Source organism: Muscardinus avellanarius (genome assembly GCF_963383645.1).
Source record: "Muscardinus avellanarius genome assembly, chromosome: 9".
NCBI classification, from domain to species: Eukaryota; Metazoa; Chordata; class Mammalia; order Rodentia; family Gliridae; genus Muscardinus; species Muscardinus avellanarius.
This window is the reverse complement of record NC_137795.1, coordinates 108,429,273-108,449,398: the sequence shown is the minus strand read 5'-3', so window position 1 is coordinate 108,449,398 and position 20,126 is coordinate 108,429,273. Positions and strand designations below refer to the sequence as shown.

General features: G+C 50.8%; 2 protein-coding genes across 2 annotated transcripts; one reads left to right on the top strand and one right to left on the bottom strand.

Annotated features, from left to right (window-relative positions):
• Positions 1–10,800: 10,800 nt before the first annotated feature.
• On the top strand, positions 10,801–18,210 carry RARRES2 (retinoic acid receptor responder 2; the record flags this gene model as incomplete). Its single annotated transcript, XM_080700846.1, has 4 exons — positions 10,801–10,968; positions 11,120–11,224; positions 17,844–17,942; positions 18,106–18,210. 4 exons carry the CDS (start codon positions 10,801–10,803, stop codon positions 18,208–18,210), a joined length of 477 nt encoding a protein of 158 aa, XP_080556972.1.
• A 933-nt stretch (positions 18,211–19,143) lies between these two features.
• Positions 19,144–19,923, bottom strand: LRRC61 (leucine rich repeat containing 61; the record flags this gene model as incomplete). Its single annotated transcript, XM_080702029.1, has 1 exon — positions 19,144–19,923. One exon carries the CDS (start codon positions 19,921–19,923, stop codon positions 19,144–19,146), a length of 780 nt encoding a protein of 259 aa, XP_080558155.1.
• Positions 19,924–20,126: the final 203 nt, after the last annotated feature.

The window sequence follows — 20,126 nt, the reverse complement described above, 5'->3', positions numbered from 1 at the left end:
AAATAGAATATAAAAAAATAGGTCTGGGATATAGCCCGGAGGAAGAAAGCCTCTGGGTTCCACCCTCAGTACCACCAAAAAAGAAAAAAAGAAAAGAAAAGAAAGATATGCGTCATTGCACTCAGGGCCTGCCTGGACAATCCAGAATAATTGCAAGGGCACATAACAAGGTAAAAATAAGAAAGGCAAATTTTGATTCTCTTTGGTGCAAAAAGGGAGAGCTCTCCCATCTCGATCTCCTTTGATCAGAGTATTTACTGCAGAAAATTTATAATCCTTTTAATTATGAACTTTTATCTGTGCATTTGAGATGCATATAAATCTTTTTCAAAACCAATATTTATTTATTTATTTATTTATTTATTTATTTATTTATTGTGGGTCTGGAGATGGAACCCAGGGGCATTCTGCCTTTGAGCTACACCCCCAGCCCTATTTTTTATTCTTTATTTTGAAACAGGGTCTCACTGAGTTGCAAAGGGCCTCACTAAGTAGCTGAGGCTGGCCGTGAACCTGTGATCCTCCTGTTTCACCCTCCCGAATGCTGGGATCACAAGCGTGCACCGCCACGCCCGGCTGATTTCTTACGGTAAGTCCAAGGCTGAGCAGGTGACAGGGATCTGGCAGCACTTGCCGCATGGGTACCACCTTTGCAAAAGACGGAGCGATGCAAAGAACGGGAGCCTGGGGAAATGCCGAGCCTGTCAAGTTTCTCCTGGAGGACTCTGAGTGCAGGCAGCAGGACCTTAGATGCTCTGTATGGAACATTATTCCAGTTCGGATAAGTGGAATGCAAGACTCTTGGGGGCCTCAGGCCCCTGGGGTGGGGGCCTGGCAGGGCAGAGGCACACCCTGGATGGAACGAGGTGCTCTGCTTCCTGTGGCCGTGCCACCAGTATGCCTCTCGGTGACCTGCTCCTAGGACCATGCACTGCCAGGAAAAAAGGCTACAACCAACCACGTTGGCGCCTCAATCAAAAGAGAAGGTGCTTACCCTTCATTCCCCCTCAAGGTTAGACCTCGTCTGTGATTACAATGCTGTGCCTCTTTCTACATGGATCTGGGTATATCTTCTTCCACTGAATTCTAGAGCTGGATTTAGAACCCGTGTGTCCCCGTCCTTGGTTTAATGTCTACCAGACGCCAAATTCGACTTGGCAATGCAAGGAAATTCTCGCCAGAATCTCTGGAAAGTCCTTTCAGCGGTGCAGAAGCAGCTGCAGCAGGAGTGGGGCAGAGCTTGTGAACACCGTCTGGACTCCTTCACCAGGAGCCCCGCCCCTAAACAGCTCGTTCCTGTCCAGACTCTCTGCTGGCAGAACAGCTTTGTGACTTGAAAGAATCAGAGCGTCAACCTGGATTTACTGTGCGCTCTCTGATCTGCTTCCAAGGCCGAATCTGGGTCACAGTTACACTCGGTGCTTTCCTAGCTGGCCGGGGAGTCGGAGATGTGCTCGGGAACAGTTTGCCTGCCCTCGGTGCTGGGGATGGAGCCCGGCGGTATTCTTCTGTGCTACATTCCCAGACTCTCCCTTTTTTCTAACATGCATCTGCAGTAGTAAAGACTGAGCCCAGGGTGCTATACCCACTGAGAAACACGCCGCCCCTTTTTCACTTTTTATTTCAGACAGGATCTTGCTAAATTGCCCAGGCTGGCCTTGAACTGGTGAGCCTCCTGCCTCAGCCTCCTGAGTACCTGGGATTAAAGGCATGTGCCACCATGCCTAGCTCTTGCCTTCAATATTTTTACTCATTTATTATTATTATTATTATTATTATTATTATTATTTTATTTTGTGTGTGTGTGTGTGTGTGTGTGTGTGTGTGTGTGTGTGTGTGTGTGTTAACCCAGGGCATTCTACCTCTAAGCTACAACCCCAGACCTTTTTATGTGTTTTATTTTGTTTTGTTTTGTTTTGAAACAGCATCATGATGGGTTGTTGAGAACCTCGCTAAGTTGCAGAGACCAGTCCTGAGCATGGGATCTTCCTGTCTTGGCCTTCCAAGTACTGGGATTACACACATACACTACCACACCTGGCCTTTGCCTTCACTTTGAGACACAAGAAGGGCCAGGTGTGGTGGCCCATGCCTATAATTCCAGTACTTGAGAGGCTAAGACAAGCAGGTTTGCAGCCAGCCCCAGCAACCTAGTGAGGCTCTCAACAACCTAGTGAGAACTTGTTTCAACATAAAAAATAAAAAGGGCTGAGAGTAAGCTTAGAGGTAGAATGTCCCTGGGTTCCATCCTCAGTACAAAACAAACAAACAGGAAGAGAATATCTCAACAGGACAAAAGGTTTATCTTTCCATATTATTAAGAATTTTGTCCGCATGACCCATTTAACAATTACATGGTACGGAGGGTGGCGGTGCAGCTCTGTGGCAGAGCACTTACCTGGCACGCGCCCACCCTGGGTCGGAGCCCCCACCACAAAAATAAATAAAGTAAAATAACTATAGTCAACAAATAGTATGCTAAAGTCTAGTTTTTAGTTTTTACACCAAATGTACATATATATTACTCATGTCATACTATATTGTACAGCATATACAATAATTTACTAAAACTAATTTTAACAGAATTTAGTTGAAAACATTTAATTTCACATCTAAACTGCCCCCAAGTGCCTCCGGGGGGCTGCGATGCTGCTCGGGGCTGCGGGTGCCCCGACTGTGTACAATAGGATTCCAGCATTTGGGAGGCTGAGACAGGAGGACCGCGGTCTGCAGACAGCCCCGGCTTCTTAGTGAGGCCCTTTGCAACTCAGTGAGACCCTGCTTCAAAATAAAGAATAAAAAATAGGACTGGGGGTGTAGGTCAAAGGTAGAACGCCCTGGGTTTCATCCCCAGTACTGTTTAAAAAAAAAAAAAAGTGTGGCAAATGGGCCTGGTCAGAATGGAGTAAGATAGCAGCTCCTGGAGTTAAATCCCAGATCAGTAAGTAAGATCAGGCTACCATAAGCACATAAGACAATAAGCCTCACCATTTGAAAAACGAAGTAAACGTCACAATTTAGAGCCGTACACTGGCCGCGGCTCCGAGGCGCCACCTAGTGGTCGGTCCTGGAGCGAGGTCTGGGGCTCCCAACCCCATCTGTCAAACATTCAGCTTGGGATCTGCATTCAGTCCAGAGTCACTTAGAAAAAGATTTTCACTCACGACGCTGACATTTATTATGTACTTTATGAGGGGGAGGAATTCCCTTTTACTAGTGTGCTGAATTTTCTTGAAAGGGTGACGACAAGTGTTAAAATGTTCCTGTGTGCGTTCATGTTAAGGAGCGGCCACTTACTCAGATCTGAGTTTCATCTGCTGTCAAATTCAAATGTGGAAATCGCGCCCTAAGTCAGGTGTGGTGGTGCACACCTGTGATCCCAGTACTTAAGAGGCCGAGACAGGAGGCTTTCAGGTTGGAGGCCAGCCTCAGCAATTTAGCAAGAGCCTGTTTCAAAACAAGTGATGATAAGCCGGGCGTGGTGGCACACACTTGTGATCCCAGCATTCGGGAGGCTGAGGCAGGAGGATCGCGCTTCACAGCCAGCCACAGCTACTTAGTGAAGCCCTTTGCAACTCAGTGAGACCCTGTTTCAAAATAAAGAATAAAATAATAGTGCAGGGGCTGTAGCTCGGAGGTACAATTACCCTGGGTTCCATCCCCAGTACTGCAAAAAATTTTTTAAAAATGATGGTGATGATGAGGATGGTAATAATAATTGGAAGTAGCTCGTTTCCAGTACAAAAAGTTGCATCCTCTGGTTCCATCCCCAGTACCTCAAAACTAACAAAATTTATATTTTTTGCCTAGTGTGTGTGTGTAACAATTTGTTTTTTGAGTGACTTATAGACTGGTTAAACATGGTGGATCACACGTGTTTATCCATATTCTCTCCCCAAACCCCATTAAAATAACAGTGTAAATAAATAAAAAGGTATAAACTCACGAAGAGAAGGTGGTGGTCAAGGCGCGTTGGTGACCTTCCGGCAGGGGTGGGGGGCTGCAGGGAGCAGGAGAATCCCAGCCGCTGACTGTGGACGCTGAGGCTCTGGGCTGGGAGGCTTGGGGCAGGGAGGCAGCTGGGAACATCAAAGGAAGCCGGCCACCACTGCAGGGGACACCTTGAACCCAGGAGGACAAAGGGCCGAAAAGAACCAGGATGACCCAAAGTCCACCTACTACCTGTGGCTCCTGGCGCCCGCCCACCCGCACCAGAACAAACAGCACTCAGAGGCTGGGCACCAGCCCAGAGCATTCTTCTTTGGATAACATGTATTGGGCCAAAGAAAAGACAAATAAATAATACTAATTTTTTCAAAAAATAGGGTTTACTGCCTATAACACAGCCAGTCTATACCACAGCGGCCAGATGACAAGACCCCCCCACCCCTTCCACAGAGCTTTCCATCAGGACTCGAGGACTGTGTACCTCAACAAAAAAGACCAAAACCATATTTGAAATGAGCACGACAGAACTTCTATTCTGTTCTATTCTATTCTTTATTTACTTATTTTTGAGGCATTCTACCTCTGAGCTATGTATACCCCTAGCCCTGTGTTTTATTCTTTATGGAGGAAACTTGTTGGGTGTTTATTTCCAGCAAGGGCCTTCTGTGCTGTGCTCCTATTGGCGGGGACAGAGCCTCACAATCTTTACGCCATTGGCTGAAGGGGCTGCCGGGGAATGGTTGGCACTCACAATTTCCAGGAAATGCTATCTTTACGAAAATACAAGCACACATAAAGTTACCCCATGGTGGTTTTAGGACATAGAGTCCCACTCAAGCTATTCCTTTGACGGAAAAGATACAATTATATTCTCGCAGGGACTGAGCCCAGGGGTGCTGTCTCAGCCAACATTCTTACCATTGTGATCCAAACACCTGATACACAAAACTTTAGAGAAAAGAAAATGTATTTGCTTTTGGGTCTGGAGATTCCAGTCCATGTATACAGCCGACTTACGGCTGGACTTAAGCAGGGGCCAGGACTAGAGGTGCTAGGGTATGGTGGTGGGGAGAGCGACGCAGGGTGAGGGTAGAGTCCTCAAGGCCACCCCGGACCCACCTCCAGGCGTGGCTGCCTGGAGAGCCTGAGGGCCAAGGGACAGCTCACTGCCCAGCCAGAGCAGGTGTTTACCACGAGCGAGCGACATCCCCACTGCAGAAAGGAGCCGTCTTGTGGACTGGAGAGTCCCTGGCCCCACTGCAAATCCTGTGGCTCCCCTCCCTCCCCTTCTGCCTTCCCCCCAGGACTCCTCTCTGAGCTAAGTAAGAGGAAACGGAGCCCACACTCCCCGGCCCGCTTTTCTCCAGACTCACGGGTTCTGCCTTCTTTCTCTTGCCCTCTTGCTAAGGGCGCCTGGCCTCCGGGGCCCAGTGGCTTCCATCATCAGTCACTGGGCCTTCAAGCATACCTTGCCCACCCTGCCTCCTCCCCAAAGTGTCCCTCCCCTTCTGTGATGCCAGGTGCTCCCTATTGCCAGCTCCCCCTCCACCATCTTGGTGTTGTCCAGTACTGGGACTCCTCCCAGGGCCTCCCCAACTGCCCCTCCTCCCTCTCCAGCCTTGTGGGCCATCCAGCCCCTGCTGCAACCCTCCCCTCCTCCCTGCTCCAGCCTGGCCTGCAGATGACATGGCTCCCCAGCCTCCCTGCACACTCAGCAGCTCCCTTGCACACCCCACAAACGCCTCGAGCTCCCCTCCCCAGGAGCTCCCTGCCCGTGTCTCAGCTTCCTGGGAACCTCCAGCGCCTCTAAGTTTGTTCAAGTCAGACACCTGGGAATCACTCCTGTGGCCCCTCCTTGACCCCTAAGTGCGCCCAGGCGCCAGCCCCGCTGCCGCTGCTCCCAAAGCGCTCCTGGAGTCAGGCTTCTTGTGTCATCATCAAGACATCCATTTGTCCAGGAAAACTCATCTCTCACCTGGACAATTTCAGCTGCCTCCCTGAGTATGCTTTTAGGAATACTATTTGGCAAGGCGTGGTGGCCCATGAGTGTAATCCCAGTATCTGGGAGGCTTAGACAGGAGGATCACAGGTTCAAAGCCAGCCTCGGCAACTTCGTGAGGCTCTTAGCAACTTAGTGAGATCCTGCTTCCAAATTAAAAAAAAAAAAAAAAAATAGGGCTGAGGGGCCGGGCGTGGTGGCACACGCTTGTAATCCCCGCGCTTGGGAGGCAGAGACAGGAGGATCACGCAGGTTCGAAGCCAGCCGCGCTGGCATAAGAGACCCTGTTTTAAAAATATAAAATAGGTCTGAGAGTGTAGCCCGGAGGTAGAAGGGCTTCCGGGAACTCCAGTACCACCAAAAAAAAAAAAAAAAAAAAAAAAAAAAAAAAATAGGGCTGAGGGTATAGCTCAGAGGTATAATGCCCCTGGATTCAATCCTCAGTACCACAAAAGAGGCGGGGACATACTATTCATTTATTTTGTGATTTTTTTTTAAAGGTTTAAAAATTATTTTCACATTTTAAAAGACAAATTATTCACAAATGATGAAAATTGAAAAGTACAAAGGTTAGCCGGGCGTGGTGGCGCACGCTTGTAATCCCAGCATTCGGGAGGCTGAGACCTGGAGGATCGCAGTTCGTGGACAGCCTCAGCTACTTAGTGAGGCCCTCTGCAACTCAGTGAGACCTGGTTTCAAAACAAAGAATAAAAAAATAGGGCAGGGGCTGTAGCTTGGAGATTGAATGCCCCTGGGTTCCATCCCCAGACCCATAAAAGAAAAGAAAAGAAAAGTACAAACGTGTGCAGTTCCCTTTCTTCCCCCTTTCCTAAGCTAGGCAGTTCCTTTCCTTAAAGGCAACTCTTAGAAGTTTCTTGTTTTTCTCTCTAGAAGCTTTCCATGCAAGCCAGCGTGGTGATGCGTTCCTGCCCTCGAGGCTGGGGCAAGGGGACCACAAGTTTGAAGCCAGCTTTGTCATCTTAGCAAGGCTTGTCTCAAAATTTAAAACAAAGGCTATTTAAAAGGGTTGAACTTGTAGTTCAGTGGTAGAATGACCCTGGCTCAATCCCCAGTACCAGAAAAAAAAATTTTTGCTTTCATGCATTTGCAAACATAAAGGAGATGCATATCTCTCTTTTTTTGTTTTTGTTTTTTTTACTCACATGATTGGAAACAGGCTCCAGGATCCTGTGTGGCAGCCACCAGCCATATGTGGCTTAGGGCCACTTGACACACAGCTAGTATGGTGAAGGTATTAGAATTTTAAAATACAAAGTATGATGGAGGCACTAGGATTTTTAAATGCAAAGCCAGATGTGGTGGTGCATGCCTATAATCCCAGTACTTGGGAGGCAGAGACAGGAGGATGGCAGATTGCAGGTTTGAGGCCAGCCTCGGCAAGTCGGCAAGATCCTGTTTCAAAATAAAAAATAAAATAGGGCTGGGGTGTAGCTCAGAAGCAGAACAGCCTTAGGTTCAATCCCCAGCATAAAAAAGGAAGGAAGAAAGGAAAACAAAACAAAACCCCCAAGATTTCTGTTTCCTGTTTCTTCATTCCACTGTGTGGTGTGTACTGGAGATATCTGTGCTCAGTTATCTAAAACAAACTCTACACAGCCGTCATGAAAATAGCTACTAAAATCACTCAATGTTGAGGTACAAATGCTGTGAGTCATTGCCAGTGTATGGAACTGTTGGAAGAAACAGAAGACAATACATTTAATACTCTTTTCTTTTCCAAAGCTCATTGGTTGGGTTGTGAAAGAGTTTTTCTAAGATAGATTGTACTCCTAACTCTTGAAACAAACAAAATGCTTACCAAGTAGTCAATAATCAAAGATTTTAACTGGGTGTAGGGGCGCATGCCTGTAGTCCTAGTACTTGGGAAGCTGAGACAAGAGGATTACAGGTTCAAGGCCAGCCTCGGCAATTTTATTGAGACCCTGTTTCAAAATAAAAGTTTTAAAGGGCCTGGTTTTCACTCAGAGGCGGAATGCCCCTGGGTTCAATCTCTAGTATCCAACAACAGCAAACTGAAGATTTTACAAGTCACTACCAGTTTTCTCTCCGGTACCACACTACTTATAATTGAGCTAAATTTGAAGCTCTAAGGAGAGGAAAGCTGGTTTGTGACCTAGCCAGACAAATATAAGAAATTCAAATTAAATTCTTTCATAATAGTGATTATAAATAATTATGATTTTTTGTGGTACTGGGGATTGAACCCAGGGACATTCTACCTCTGAGCTACAATTCCAGTTCTTTTTTTTTTTTTAATTTTGAATGAAATGCCACTTATGGATTTCAGGCACAAGTCGCTGGTTCTTTGGAGCTGAGGCTCTTTTTGGTGACCTCAGAGTACAGGTAAAGGAAGCCCTCTGCTCTAAGGTGGAGAATCCTGGCAGAAGGAGAATGAGGAGTGGACAAGCACCTTGTCATTTGTGTGTGTGTGTGTGTGTGTGTGTGTGTGTTTGTGTGTGTGTGTGTGTGTGTGTGTGTGTGTGTGTGTGTGTGTGTGTGTGGTACTGGGGATGGAACCCAGGATCATTCTACCTCTGAGTGACACCCCCAGCCCTATTTTTTATTCTTTATTTTGAAACAGGGTCTCACTGAGTTGCAGAGGGCCTCACTAAGTAGTTGAGGCCGGCTGCAAACCTCGATCCTCCTGTTTCAGCCTCCCGAGTACTGGGAATACAAGTGTGTGCCACTACGCCTGTATTATACCTTGTCATTTTTGTGAGCCCATCTTTCAGATGAAGAAGTTTAGCTAGGTATGGTAGTGCAGACCTATAATTCCAAAACTTGGGAATTTGAGACAGGCTATCTCAAGTTTGAGGCCACCTTCAGCAATGTATCAAGACCCCCAGCAACATCATGGGGCCCTATTGGGTTCTTTTGTTTGTTTGTTTGTTTGCTTGTTTTTGTTTTTGCAGTACTGCGGATGGAACCCAGGGACATTCTTCCTCTGAGCTGCACCCCAGCCCTATTCTTTATTCTTTATTCATTTTGAAACAGGGTCTCAATGAGTTGCAGAGAGCCTCACTAAGTAGCAAACAGTGATCCTCTTGTCTCAGCCTCCCACATGCTGGGATTACAAGTGTGTGACACCACACCCTGCTGAGGAGGCCCTGTTTTTAAAATTAGAAATTAAAAAAAGGGCTGGAGGTATAGCCCAGAAGTAGAATGGCCCTGGATTCAATCCCCAGTACCAAAGAAAGAAAAAGTCCCGAGGCCTTTGGAGACTGTGAGACCATTTCAGGTGACTGACTGGCTAGGGTCTAGAACTAGACAAACGTGGCGGCCACTGGGAGTTGAGGCAGTAAGTGGACACTGCCTGCCCACACTTTGCACTTGCCGATGGCCCCACCAGGCCATTCTATGCATCCAACACTCCACAAGCGACCCTGAGTCTGTTGCCACCACGGTGGGCCCAGGAAGGGCAGCCTTGTGGGAGAGCCTTGCTCCTCAGGGCTAGGGTGGCAGGGAGGGGACTCCTCAAGTCTCCTTCGGTTTGAGGGTGGCTAGGTTTCTGGGAAGAATTTCCTGAAATGAGTGTTTTGGGAACGCTCGGGACTCCCTTCACTAGGAAAGGGTCCCAGAAAGGGCAGCCTTACCTGGGCAGGTGGGGCGGGCACCGGAAGAACCTCGCAGGGAGCAGGGCGGCCCTCGCCCTGTGGGAGGAGGCCCTGGGGTGCAGACCAGCTCATCGCTCAGCCTGGACGCGGGGCCGGGGACTTCGGGCCAAGTGAACCCGGTCAGGCTGCCGTCCTGGGGGCGGGAGGGATGGGGCAGGCTGGGGAGGAGCGGGAGCTGGAGGGGGCCCAGGAGGTGGGGTTGTGGGTGGGCTGGCCTGTGGGAGGGAGGGGCGCTGCGCACCCTGGGAGCAGAGGGCAGGGAGGAGGCTGGGTAGGTTCTAGCCTCGGCAGGCTAGGAGAGACCCTGAACGCGCCTGAACGCGGGCAAGGTTGCCGGATCAAGGCTGGGAGATACCCCCAAGGCTCAGGCAGGAGGTGAGAGCAGGAGGGCAGCCAGAGGGCGCGTGGGGTGGCTCCAAGGGCCGTGCGGACAGCCCTTGCTCCAAGGCCGAGCCCCTGGCACCTGTTCACCGAGGGGCCTCAGCTTCCCCGCCTGGGGCTTTCTGGCCCCAAGACCACCTGTTCAGGCAGGGTTTTGGGGAGGGCCCTGCCCGAGGGGATCAGAAGAGCTAGGAGGGAGATTGCAGGGAAGGCGGCAAGAGGGAGGGTCTGCTGAAGAAAGCCAGGGCCTGGCGGAGAGGGGACCCCACCTCTGGGGACGGAGCACGGGGGTTAGCAGCCTGGGAGCCCAGTGCCGCGAGGGTTAAGTTCACACCCGCTGGGCTCCCTCCCACGTGTTTACGTCTTCTCAAAAATATTCAGTCTCCAGCCGGTCTCCTTTTGGTGCCCCCGCCCCCGCCCCTCCCCCACTGTTGGCGGGCCTGGGATGGGGGTGGACCTCTGGGGCAGGGAGATTCCTAACTGGGGCGAAGAAGAGAATGGGGGATGCCGAGGTGGGGATTGCAGGGAGGAGAGGACGCTGGAGACCCAGGGGGAGAGAGAATGGGCTAGAAATGGGCTGAAGAGCTAGACTGCTTCCCAGGCTGAGGGCCAGGAACGCAGGGAAACTTTGGGAGTCCAGGGACAGTGTCAGGCGGGGTAGGAGGGGCCAGGCGGACAGCAAGGGCTCCGGGAATGGGCGGGCCCCCTGCCCTCCTCTGCCCAGAGTTCTTGCAGCCATCACTGCCGGGAGGAGCAGGGCAGGTGAGAGGCGCCCGCTGGCTGGGGGCGCTGAGGGCCTGGCACCCTCTTTCAGGGCCAGGGCACCGAGGTCACGCCATGTGGCAGCTGCTGATCCCGCTGGTCCTGTGGCTGGGCTCTGCAGGCGCAGCCCAGCTCACAGGGGCGCAGCGCAGGGGCCTGCAGGTGGCCCTGGAGGAGTTCCACAGGCACCCACCTGTGCAGTGGGCCTTCAAGGAGACGGGCGTGGACAGTGCTGTGGACGAGGTGAGTGTCTGGTGTTGGGCGGAGATCTGCGTGCAGGCGGCACCCCAGGGGCAGCACCTTCCCAGGAAGCTTTCAGATAGGCCGCCAGCCCAGCCAGGGACTGCCTTTCCCACTCTGCTGCCCACCGTCCTGCCTGTCTGTCTGTCCACAGCCTCTCCCAGAGGGCACCTTTGTGAAGCTGGAATTTAAGCTCCAGCAGACAAACTGCCGGAAGAAGGACTGGAGGAGAGCCGAGTGCAAAGTCAAGCCCACCGGGGTGAGTGGAGGCTGCGTGTGCAGAGCCGGGATCCAGGGAGGAGCACCCACTGCGAGCCATCCTGGATGGGAGGGGCTCTGCGTGCTCCCACAGCTGGGAGGTGGCCACAGCCCCGGATGGGCTGGGAGAAGAAAGAATTTCTTGTCATCAGAGCGGGGTTCACCTCTGAGTTCATCTCTCAGACTGTGAGAAGCCCCTTGGGGTTTGCCGGGCACCCACCCCAGGCCATGGCTGACTCACACTGGGGTTCACAGTTGTCAGCACCTTGCTGTGAAGCTGCTGCCCCTGGGCCATCCTGGATGGCCTGGGCTGGGGAGGGGTGGGGTGCGGCCACCTGGACACTCGTCCCTGCTCCGGGAGCACCAGCTCTAGGCTCTGTGGGTTCCATGGAGGCCTCAGTTCCCTCCATCTGCTAAGGGAAGAGACTAGATTCTATGAGCGATTTTCAGATCTCTAGATCCAGACCTTTTACTTTGAATTAAGTCTCACAAGAAAATAGAAACGAACAGATTAGGAGACAGCAGATGGCTCTGGTGGAAGTCAGGTAGGGAGAGCCATCTGGGGAGAATTCCTGTCTTTACCCGTGCACATATACACACCCATGTGTATCACTGTATAGACGAGTGCTACATACTTGCATGCACACTCATGCATGCACACTCATGGATGCACACTCACCTGGGAAGGATTCCTACCTGCACACATGCTAAAGTTCATAGCTTGGAAACTGGAGACTGTCGGCCTTCCAGGCCTAGGGTGGGCTGTGCCTGAGACCAGCTGGCCAGTGCTTTCAGACACAACCCCTACTCTAGGGCCTATGGGCAGCTCCAACCCTCACTCTTGTGGCACCCCATGCCTCCCTTCCCCTCCCCCCTTCTCCCTCCATAAATGGATTCTGGTACCTGCCCCAGTTTGCCAAATCAAATAACTGGGACAAGCCTTTGGGAAGAAGAAAAAAGAAATTATTGATTTGTTAGCATATAGGAGAAACCAGTGAACTTAAGTGTTTAGGAACAAGCCCTGGGTTCTTCCAAAGGAACCAAATCCCTTTTAAGAGTTAGTGCTTAAATCGGGCATGTTGGCACAGGCTTGTAATCCCAGTATTTGGGAGGCTGAGACAGGTACACGCCAGCCTCAGCAACTTATTGAAGTCCTCTGCAACTTAGTGAGACCCTGGTTTTTTTTTTTTTTTTTTTTTTTTGGTGGTACTGGGGGTGGAACCCAGAGGCCTTCTACCTCTGGGCTATACTTCCAGACCTATTTTTATATTTTTATTTGGAAACAGGGTCTCACTAAGTTGCTGAGAGCCTCACTAAGTAGCTGAGGCTGGCTTCAAACCTGTGTGATGCTCCTGTCTCAGCCTCCCAAGCACGGGGATTGCAAGCATACGCCACCACGCCCGGCTAGTGAGACCCTGTTTTAAAAAATAAAATAAAATAGGGCTTGGGGTGTAGCTCAAGGGTAGAATGCCCCTGGGTTCAATTCTTAGTACCAAAAAAAAAAAAAAAAAAGTTAGCTCTTCTAGCTCATCCTGGTGTCTTACCAGAAGGGAGCCGGTTCATGGCTAAGTCATCCTTGAGCCAGCCAGGTCCGCAGGCCAGGGTTGTGCTATACGGTTACCAGAAGGACTCTTCTATGAGTGTTCCTTGGGTCAGTGCTTGTGTAGATCCACAGGTGCCAGGTCTCCTTCCATCAGTAAACAGGCAAGAACATGTCATTTGTTAACGGGAGGGGGGGGGTGGGGGGGTGGGGGGGTGTGTGTGTGAAGGAAAGGGGAGGACAAAGGAGAGGAATGTCAGCCTTGAAATAGGCTGTCTGGTAACTGCCAGGGCCCCGTTACATTTCCCCACTGTCAGAGTCTGCCGTTATTATTCTAAGGAACGGGCATCCAGAGGAATTTTTATAAGGAAAGGTTTCTACTCATTGTTGCCACTTTTTTCTCTTGGACTTCTAGGACTCTGGTCATGAGTTTTGTTTTGTTTGTTTTGGCACTAGAGATTGAACCCAGGAACATCATCATCATCATTTATTATTATTATTAATTATTATTCTTATTATTATTATTATTATTATTATTATTATGCGGTACTGAGGATGGAACCCAGGGGCATTCTACCTCCGAGCTACATTCACAGCCCATTTTTTATTCTTTATTTTGAAACAGGGTCTCACTGAGTTGCAGAGGGCCTCACTAAGTAGCTGAGGCTGTCCGCGAACCGTGATCCTCCTGTGTCAGCCTCCTGAATGCTGGGATGACAAGCCTGCGCCGCCACGCCCGGCCCCAGGAGCATTTTGACTCCAAGCCACACCCCCAATTCTATTTATTTGGAAACAGAGTCTCACTAAATTGTTGACAGCCGCATTAAGTTGCTGAGGCTGCCTTCAGACTTGGATTCTCCTGTCTCAGCTTCCCAAGTATGGGGATTATAGGTGTGTACCACCACGTCCAGCTCTGGTCATGAGTTTTAAAAAAGAAACCAGTAAAACAGAGGAGTAAACAGAAAGACACATGTCCAAAGGCAATAATAACTAGATGGTTACAGCAACTTGGGAGAGTCCCATAAATTTCATCTAAGGATGCTCTGGGAAAGAACAGTAAATCTCTGCTTTTTCTTTTTAAAGAAGCCTGTTTTTTTTTTTTGTTGTTGTTTTTGGTAACCATTTATTTTCCAAGGTCCTGTTCCCTTACTGCCTACCCAAAATCCAACTCATTTCCCTCCCTCCGGTGAGGTACTGCTGGTAGGGAAGTGTGCCGATGACCATTCCGAGCTGCCTCCTGTGGGGGCGTAGTAGGGCTGTGGCAGCCAAGGTCCCAGCAGACGTGGGCAGTCTAGGGCCATGGAAGACAGGGTCGCCGCCGTGTGTTTCCATTTCCATAATGACCTGTAACTCGAGGGCAGTCAGGTTACAGGTTAGCATCACTGAAGGACACGGCACAGGAGAGGACCCACAGGCCGCTTCCTCCTAAGTGATCACACTCTTGCCGTACTGGTTGGGTGGCTGCAGTGGGCCCCTACATGGAATTTAAAGAAACCCGACACATTAGTACAGTAACCCAGAGGCCGTGTCAATGCTTTCTTCCCATGACTCTACCAAGGACCATCTGCCTATTAGCATCCAAACTGGAAGTCAGGTAGCCGGCCCATCCGCAACGGACCTGAGCTAGTGTGTACATGTAACACATTGAAAGGTCCTAGTGGCTGAAGCCCCAGCAGACATTTTCATATTATGAGGCTGCTCATCTTTTTGCTTTTACATATTTGTATTATTTTGTTTTGGTCTTGGTCTTAGAGATAGAACCCAGAGGTTTTATCTCTTTTAACTTTCTCTGAGATACACCCCCAGCCCTATTAGTTTTCTTTTTGAAAGAGGGTCTCCTTAGGTTGATGAGTCTCACTGCTTGCTGAGACTGTCCTTGAATCTGCAATCCTCCTGCCTCAGCCTCCCAAGTACTGGACTTACAGGAGTAGCCATCATGCTGTTTTTAGCTTAGCTTAGAAGGTTCCTCTTTTTTATTTATTTTTATTTTTTGGTGGTACTGGGGGTAGAACCTAGGGACTTTTCTACCTCCGGGCTATATTCCCAGACCTATTTTGTACTTTATTTGGAAACAGGGTCTCACTAAGTTGCTGAGAGCCTCACTAAGTAGCTGAGGCTGGCTTTGAACCTGTGCGATCCTCCTGTCTCCGCCTCCCAAGTGCGGGGATTACAAGCTTGCGCCACCACGCCCGGCTTTAGGTTCCTCTTTTTTAAAATGTTTGAACAGGACGCATAGGTTCTAATCTTTCCTTTATGTGATGTCTGATGGCTCTAGAACTACAGAACTTCAAGAGGAGATTTGTGTACTTGGGAAATCACAGTTACACAGGAGTTAACTTTTACTTTTGAAATGAAATTTAGAATTCATGGCTCATTAAGATAACTATAGAAAACAGAGATAGGAAAACACAAGAACTTATCTTAGTAAAACCTCACTACAAGCTTTTTAAAATTTTAAAAATATAACTATCACACATATAAAATTCCTTTCAAAGCTTTGTACTCCACAAACATTCTATGACTTAAATTTTCTGTGATTTTCTTCTTTTTTTTTTTTTGTGGCTCTGGGGATTTGACCAGGGGCATTCGATCTCCAAGCTACACCCCTAGCCCTATATTTTAGTCTTTATTTTGAAACAGATTCTCACTAAGTTGCAAAAGGCCCCACAAAGTAGCTGAGGCTGTATGCGAACCACAGTCTTCCTGTCTCAGCCTCCCAAAGGCTGGGATTACAACTGTGAGCCACCACGCCCAGCTTCAATTCCTTTCTTATTCCCACAATATTGTCTTTTTTCTAAAAACTTCCTTAAAAAAAAAAACTCCCTTACCAAAAATCCTCATATTCATGCACTTTCTTTACATTTTTTTCTCATTCTTACATATTGGTTCCTTTTTGCCTTAATTCCTTCCTTTAATTTACATTTTGAAGCAATCCTTACAGAATTCCTAAATGTAGTTGAAATTTTCTTTCCTCAATGAAAAGAGAGCTACAGAGGTTAAAATTACATTTTATAACAAAACAAGAAATAAGTTAAAATTATCTGTTTAAGTTTTACAGTGGCCTGGATTTTAAAGGGACAAGTTTTTCCTTTGGTTTCATTCCATCTTGAATATGTATAAAAGCTAATTTATAGATGTTTACATGTCAGCTAGGACTGCCTAAAATAACAAACTTCCAAGAAAACTTGGAGAGCAAAATTAGTATAAGCAGAAGGATAGCAAGAGAAAAGATAGCCTGACACCTAAATTAACTCTGTAATGGAAATACAGGAGTTTACATATTTTCTCTGTTGGGCTTTCCCTGGAGGGATGAAAAGGTGACTACAGCCTTGGAACAACCACGCTCGTGTAGAGCAGCTAATATTTGCCCACCCTGTGCCAATCGGGCACTTTTCCTGCTGTAATCACATATTCCCTTTCCCCAGGGCACCAGGAATTCTCCCTTACATTATTTTAGGAGCTTAATTTAAGCCCCCCTTCTGGGGTCCACCTGTTTCCAGAGGGGGTCAACTGGCTATCCTTACCCCACCGTGAGCGTGCTTTCTTCAAACCGCGATCCGTCGTGTCCAGCTCCCCTTGGCCCTTGGGGTCTCCAGGACGCACGCGGCCTCCTTCAGCTGCCCAATCCCTCGCTCGCTGGTTGAGTCACCTCTGCAGTGAGGGATGGCCCCCTGGCGTCCTGCATCAAGGAGGGGAATCTATATCTTGAAATCAGCTCCCACAGAGAACTTGTTTGGGGAGATTTGTCTTTTCTGGTGGGATAGACCTCAATACCTGAGGTACTATCTTCTTTCCCTTGGACAGTCAAAATATGTCTGGCAAATTTGATCTAGACATCTGGAGAGTGCTTCACAACTCTTAGAAAAGTTTAAGAATCTTGTTTTGGAATCTACTCTTTTATCTCTGAGCTTCTCTGCAGACGCTAACAGGGCCAAACGGCAGGTAGGTGCACAGGTGAGGACAGCTGGGAGTGCCTGGAGGCCCTTTGCTTTCATTTGACACAAGTAAAAAGCAGCTTCAGCCGGAAGTGTCTGTGGAGCAGCATTAGGTGGAGGAGGGTGTCACAAGGTGACCTTTTAAACCGTGGGCTGGCTTTTTTCTTTTTCCCTTCCTAATGGGATAGTGGGGTTTGCCTTTCCCTTAGAAACTGGTGTTCCTTGGCCACATAGATCTTAAAGGGAGAGACTTTTCTCAACCTGGTGTTGCCCCTGGAGGGAAGAGTGCTGCTTCTCAGTACACCAGGACAAGAATCCACCTTTACAGACAGGGACAAGAGCCCCAGATGAAAGGCCCTGGTTCCTACCTAACCATGATTCCAGCATGAGAGGTACCACAGGAGGACCAGACAGCTTGCGCACAGGTGACCCCCTGTGGGGACCATCTGTGTGGAATCAAGGGTCATGAAGGGCACCCAAGAGGAACGTACCCAGGGCTGTCACAACCTACAAATAAACTTGAATGGTGAAGGGAGCTGGACCCACTCAGGAAGAGGAAACAAGTCCCCAAGACAGAGAAGCACCTCGAACTGCCGGGAGGTCTCCAAGCTTCTTACCCCGCCCCTTGCAGATGTCTCCATCCAAACAGTACCACCCCAGGCTGGTCATCCCATCTACAGATCCCGGGAAGCTGGCTCTCAGGTCTGGGCTGCCAAAAATTGTAACCGAATCCTGGTACCTGCCCGTTTTCAAAATAAAAAAAAAAATTGAGGCAAACCCTTGGGAAGAAAAAGAAATTTATTGATTTGTTAGCAAAACAAAGAAACTAGCGATATGAGTGTTCAGGAACAAGTCCCTTTTACGATTTAGCTCTTGAGGGTCACGCACCCTTGAGTCTGTTCAGAGCCACGGGCCAGGGTCACGCTTGTGTGTTAACAGAAGAAACACAACTGTGTTTCAGTGTCCCTCCAGTCAGTTCTTACTCAGATCCACAGGCACCCTTTTTTCATAGATAAGAACATGTTTTCTGTTATTTGGAAAGGGGCAGAACAAAGGAGAGAAACATCAGCCTTAAGACCCGCCTGCGCTCTGTTAGCTGCCAGGGTCAGAAGCAGTCCCGTTAACCCCCACGCTCCCTTCCCCAGAGGAAGCGCAAGTGCCTGGCCTGCATCAAACTGGACCCTGAAGATAAGGTTCTGGGCCGGATGGTCCACTGCCCCATACAGACGTCACAGGGGAGATGGGTAAGGCGGGGCAAAGAGGCTGGGAAGGGGGATGACGGATGGACAGAGGCTGGATCTGCAGGAGAGGTGGAGGGCCATAAGCTGTGGGAAGGGAGGGGCTCTGGGTTTGGTCCAGACCTTCCCTAGGGCATGAGGAGGTGCTGCCTTCCTCTGGGCACAACAGGAACCCCAGGAGACCCAGTGCAACAGGGTGAAGGAGGCTGGCAAGGACCCCCACAGCTACTTCCCTGGACAATTCGCCTTCTCCAGGGCTCCACTCCGCAGCTGAGACCTGGACAGGTAGGCAGCAGGGGCCGGGAGCATCCCCTGGATGGAGATGGGGCTGCTGTTGGGCTGCGGGAGGCCGGAAGGGGATGAGTCTGAGCCTGGGAGAAAGCTGGAATGGAGACCAAGGCGATCTCCCTCACACGCAAATCTGGTTTTTCCTTGCCTCTAGATAATGTCACTGCACTTCCTGGACAGCTGCAGACAGGGCCTAGTGGAAGGCCCGCCCTCCCAGATGCACAAGCTCTATTATATCCTGGGCTAATAAACTGCTTTCCCAGTCTGATCTCTCCGCCCCTCGTGTCCCCTCCTGCCCCCGCTCAGCCCTGGGAGGCCAGCCAGAGAGGGAGCAGCAGGGTGTGCTTGCACAGCAGGGGAGCCTTCCTCCACACCCCCAGGGGTGCAGGCCCTGGGAGCCTAGCTTCCTGTGCAGGACAGGAGGGCAGCAGTGAGCACCTGGAAGGAACGCGGCTGTTTCATGGGGTGGCGGGTGACGGGACACACAGGCCAGCCGCCTGGGTGGGCAGTTCAGAGATGGGGGCTCTGGCTCTCGGGATATTTGGGGCCACTTGGCTGCATGGGATGGCTGCTCACCCACCCTGCCTTCTCAGCCAGAACCTCGAGCAGGAATAACCTTCCACCGAGTCTCAGGCTGGGATAACCAGGAGCGGCAGCTGCTGAGGACATGGGCTCTGCAGACCCCTTGCCCAGCCGCACAGCGCTGGTGCCAGCTGCTGTCGGCGAGCCTCTACACCTGCTGGGGGCACTGCGGAGGCTCCCTGCGGGGCGGGGCAAGGGGCTACTCTCTAGCCGGGTTCACATGAGTGTGCAGGGCTGGTGACCAGCACAGGAGACGGTGGTGACAAGTGAAGGCTGGGATGAGGACACAGCAGACAGGCCACCTGCCAGGCTGTTCTGGGCTGCGGGGCGGGCACATTCAGAAGACAAAGGAAGAGGGGTTGCCCTCAGGACTGAGGGCCTGCTGGGCCCTGGCCAGGCTGTCACTGGCCTGGTGGTCCAGGTCCTGGCACTCCTGCAGTGTGAGCTGGAACTGTCGGCAGGCCTCCTCCAGGATGGCGCTGCTCTGGGTGGGCCACACGTCCCAGTACCCGGGCTCCACCCAGGGCTGGGCCTCCGTGGCTCTGGGGCGAGGGCTGGAGCCAGGGCGCAAGGAGCTGTCCAGGTCTTGGCAGAGCTGGTAGAGCTCGCTGCCACGCCCACTCACGCGCTCCCCGTCAATGACTTTCAGGCTGGGCAGCAGCTCTCGGATCGCGGCCCAGTAGGAGGGGCTGGAACAGAGCGGGTTGCTGAGCCGGGCCAGAGGGTCCCGGAGTCGCAGGTGCTCCAGGCCCCGCAGCTGGGCCAGGCACTGCAGCCTGCTGGGGGTGGCCAGCAGGTTGCCGGCCACGTTGAGGCTCTGCAGGTTCTCACAGGCGGCCAGCGGCTCCAACCCCGTCAGCCGGTTGTTGGAGACGTTGAGCACGGCCAGCTGGCGCAAGGAGGCCAGAGGGCCCAGCTGGGTGAGCGCGTTGCCCGAAAGGTCCAGCCACTCGAGGCCCAGGCACTCCCCGAGGCAGCCCAGGTCTGCCAGCCCCAAGTCTCGCAGCTTGAGCAGCAGGATGGACTCCAGCGCGAACTCGCCCGTGCGCGACTTCAACAGCTGCGGCGTGATCCGCGGCCGCTCGGCCTCGCCCAGCTTCTCACCTGGAGGCTCCATGAGGCAAACCGGCCTGGGTAGCTGGGGCCTTGGCGGTGCCGTTACAGGGACAGCTGGCTGCTCTCTCCACAAAAGGCACCCTTCACTCTCCTTGGGTCAGTGCCGAGAGGCTGTGTCTGCTCTCCAGAGAGGGGTCCATAGGTCCCTGAGGAGAGACAATTAAAAGAGTCAGGCAGGCCTCTCCACAGCACTCCCTGTGCCCT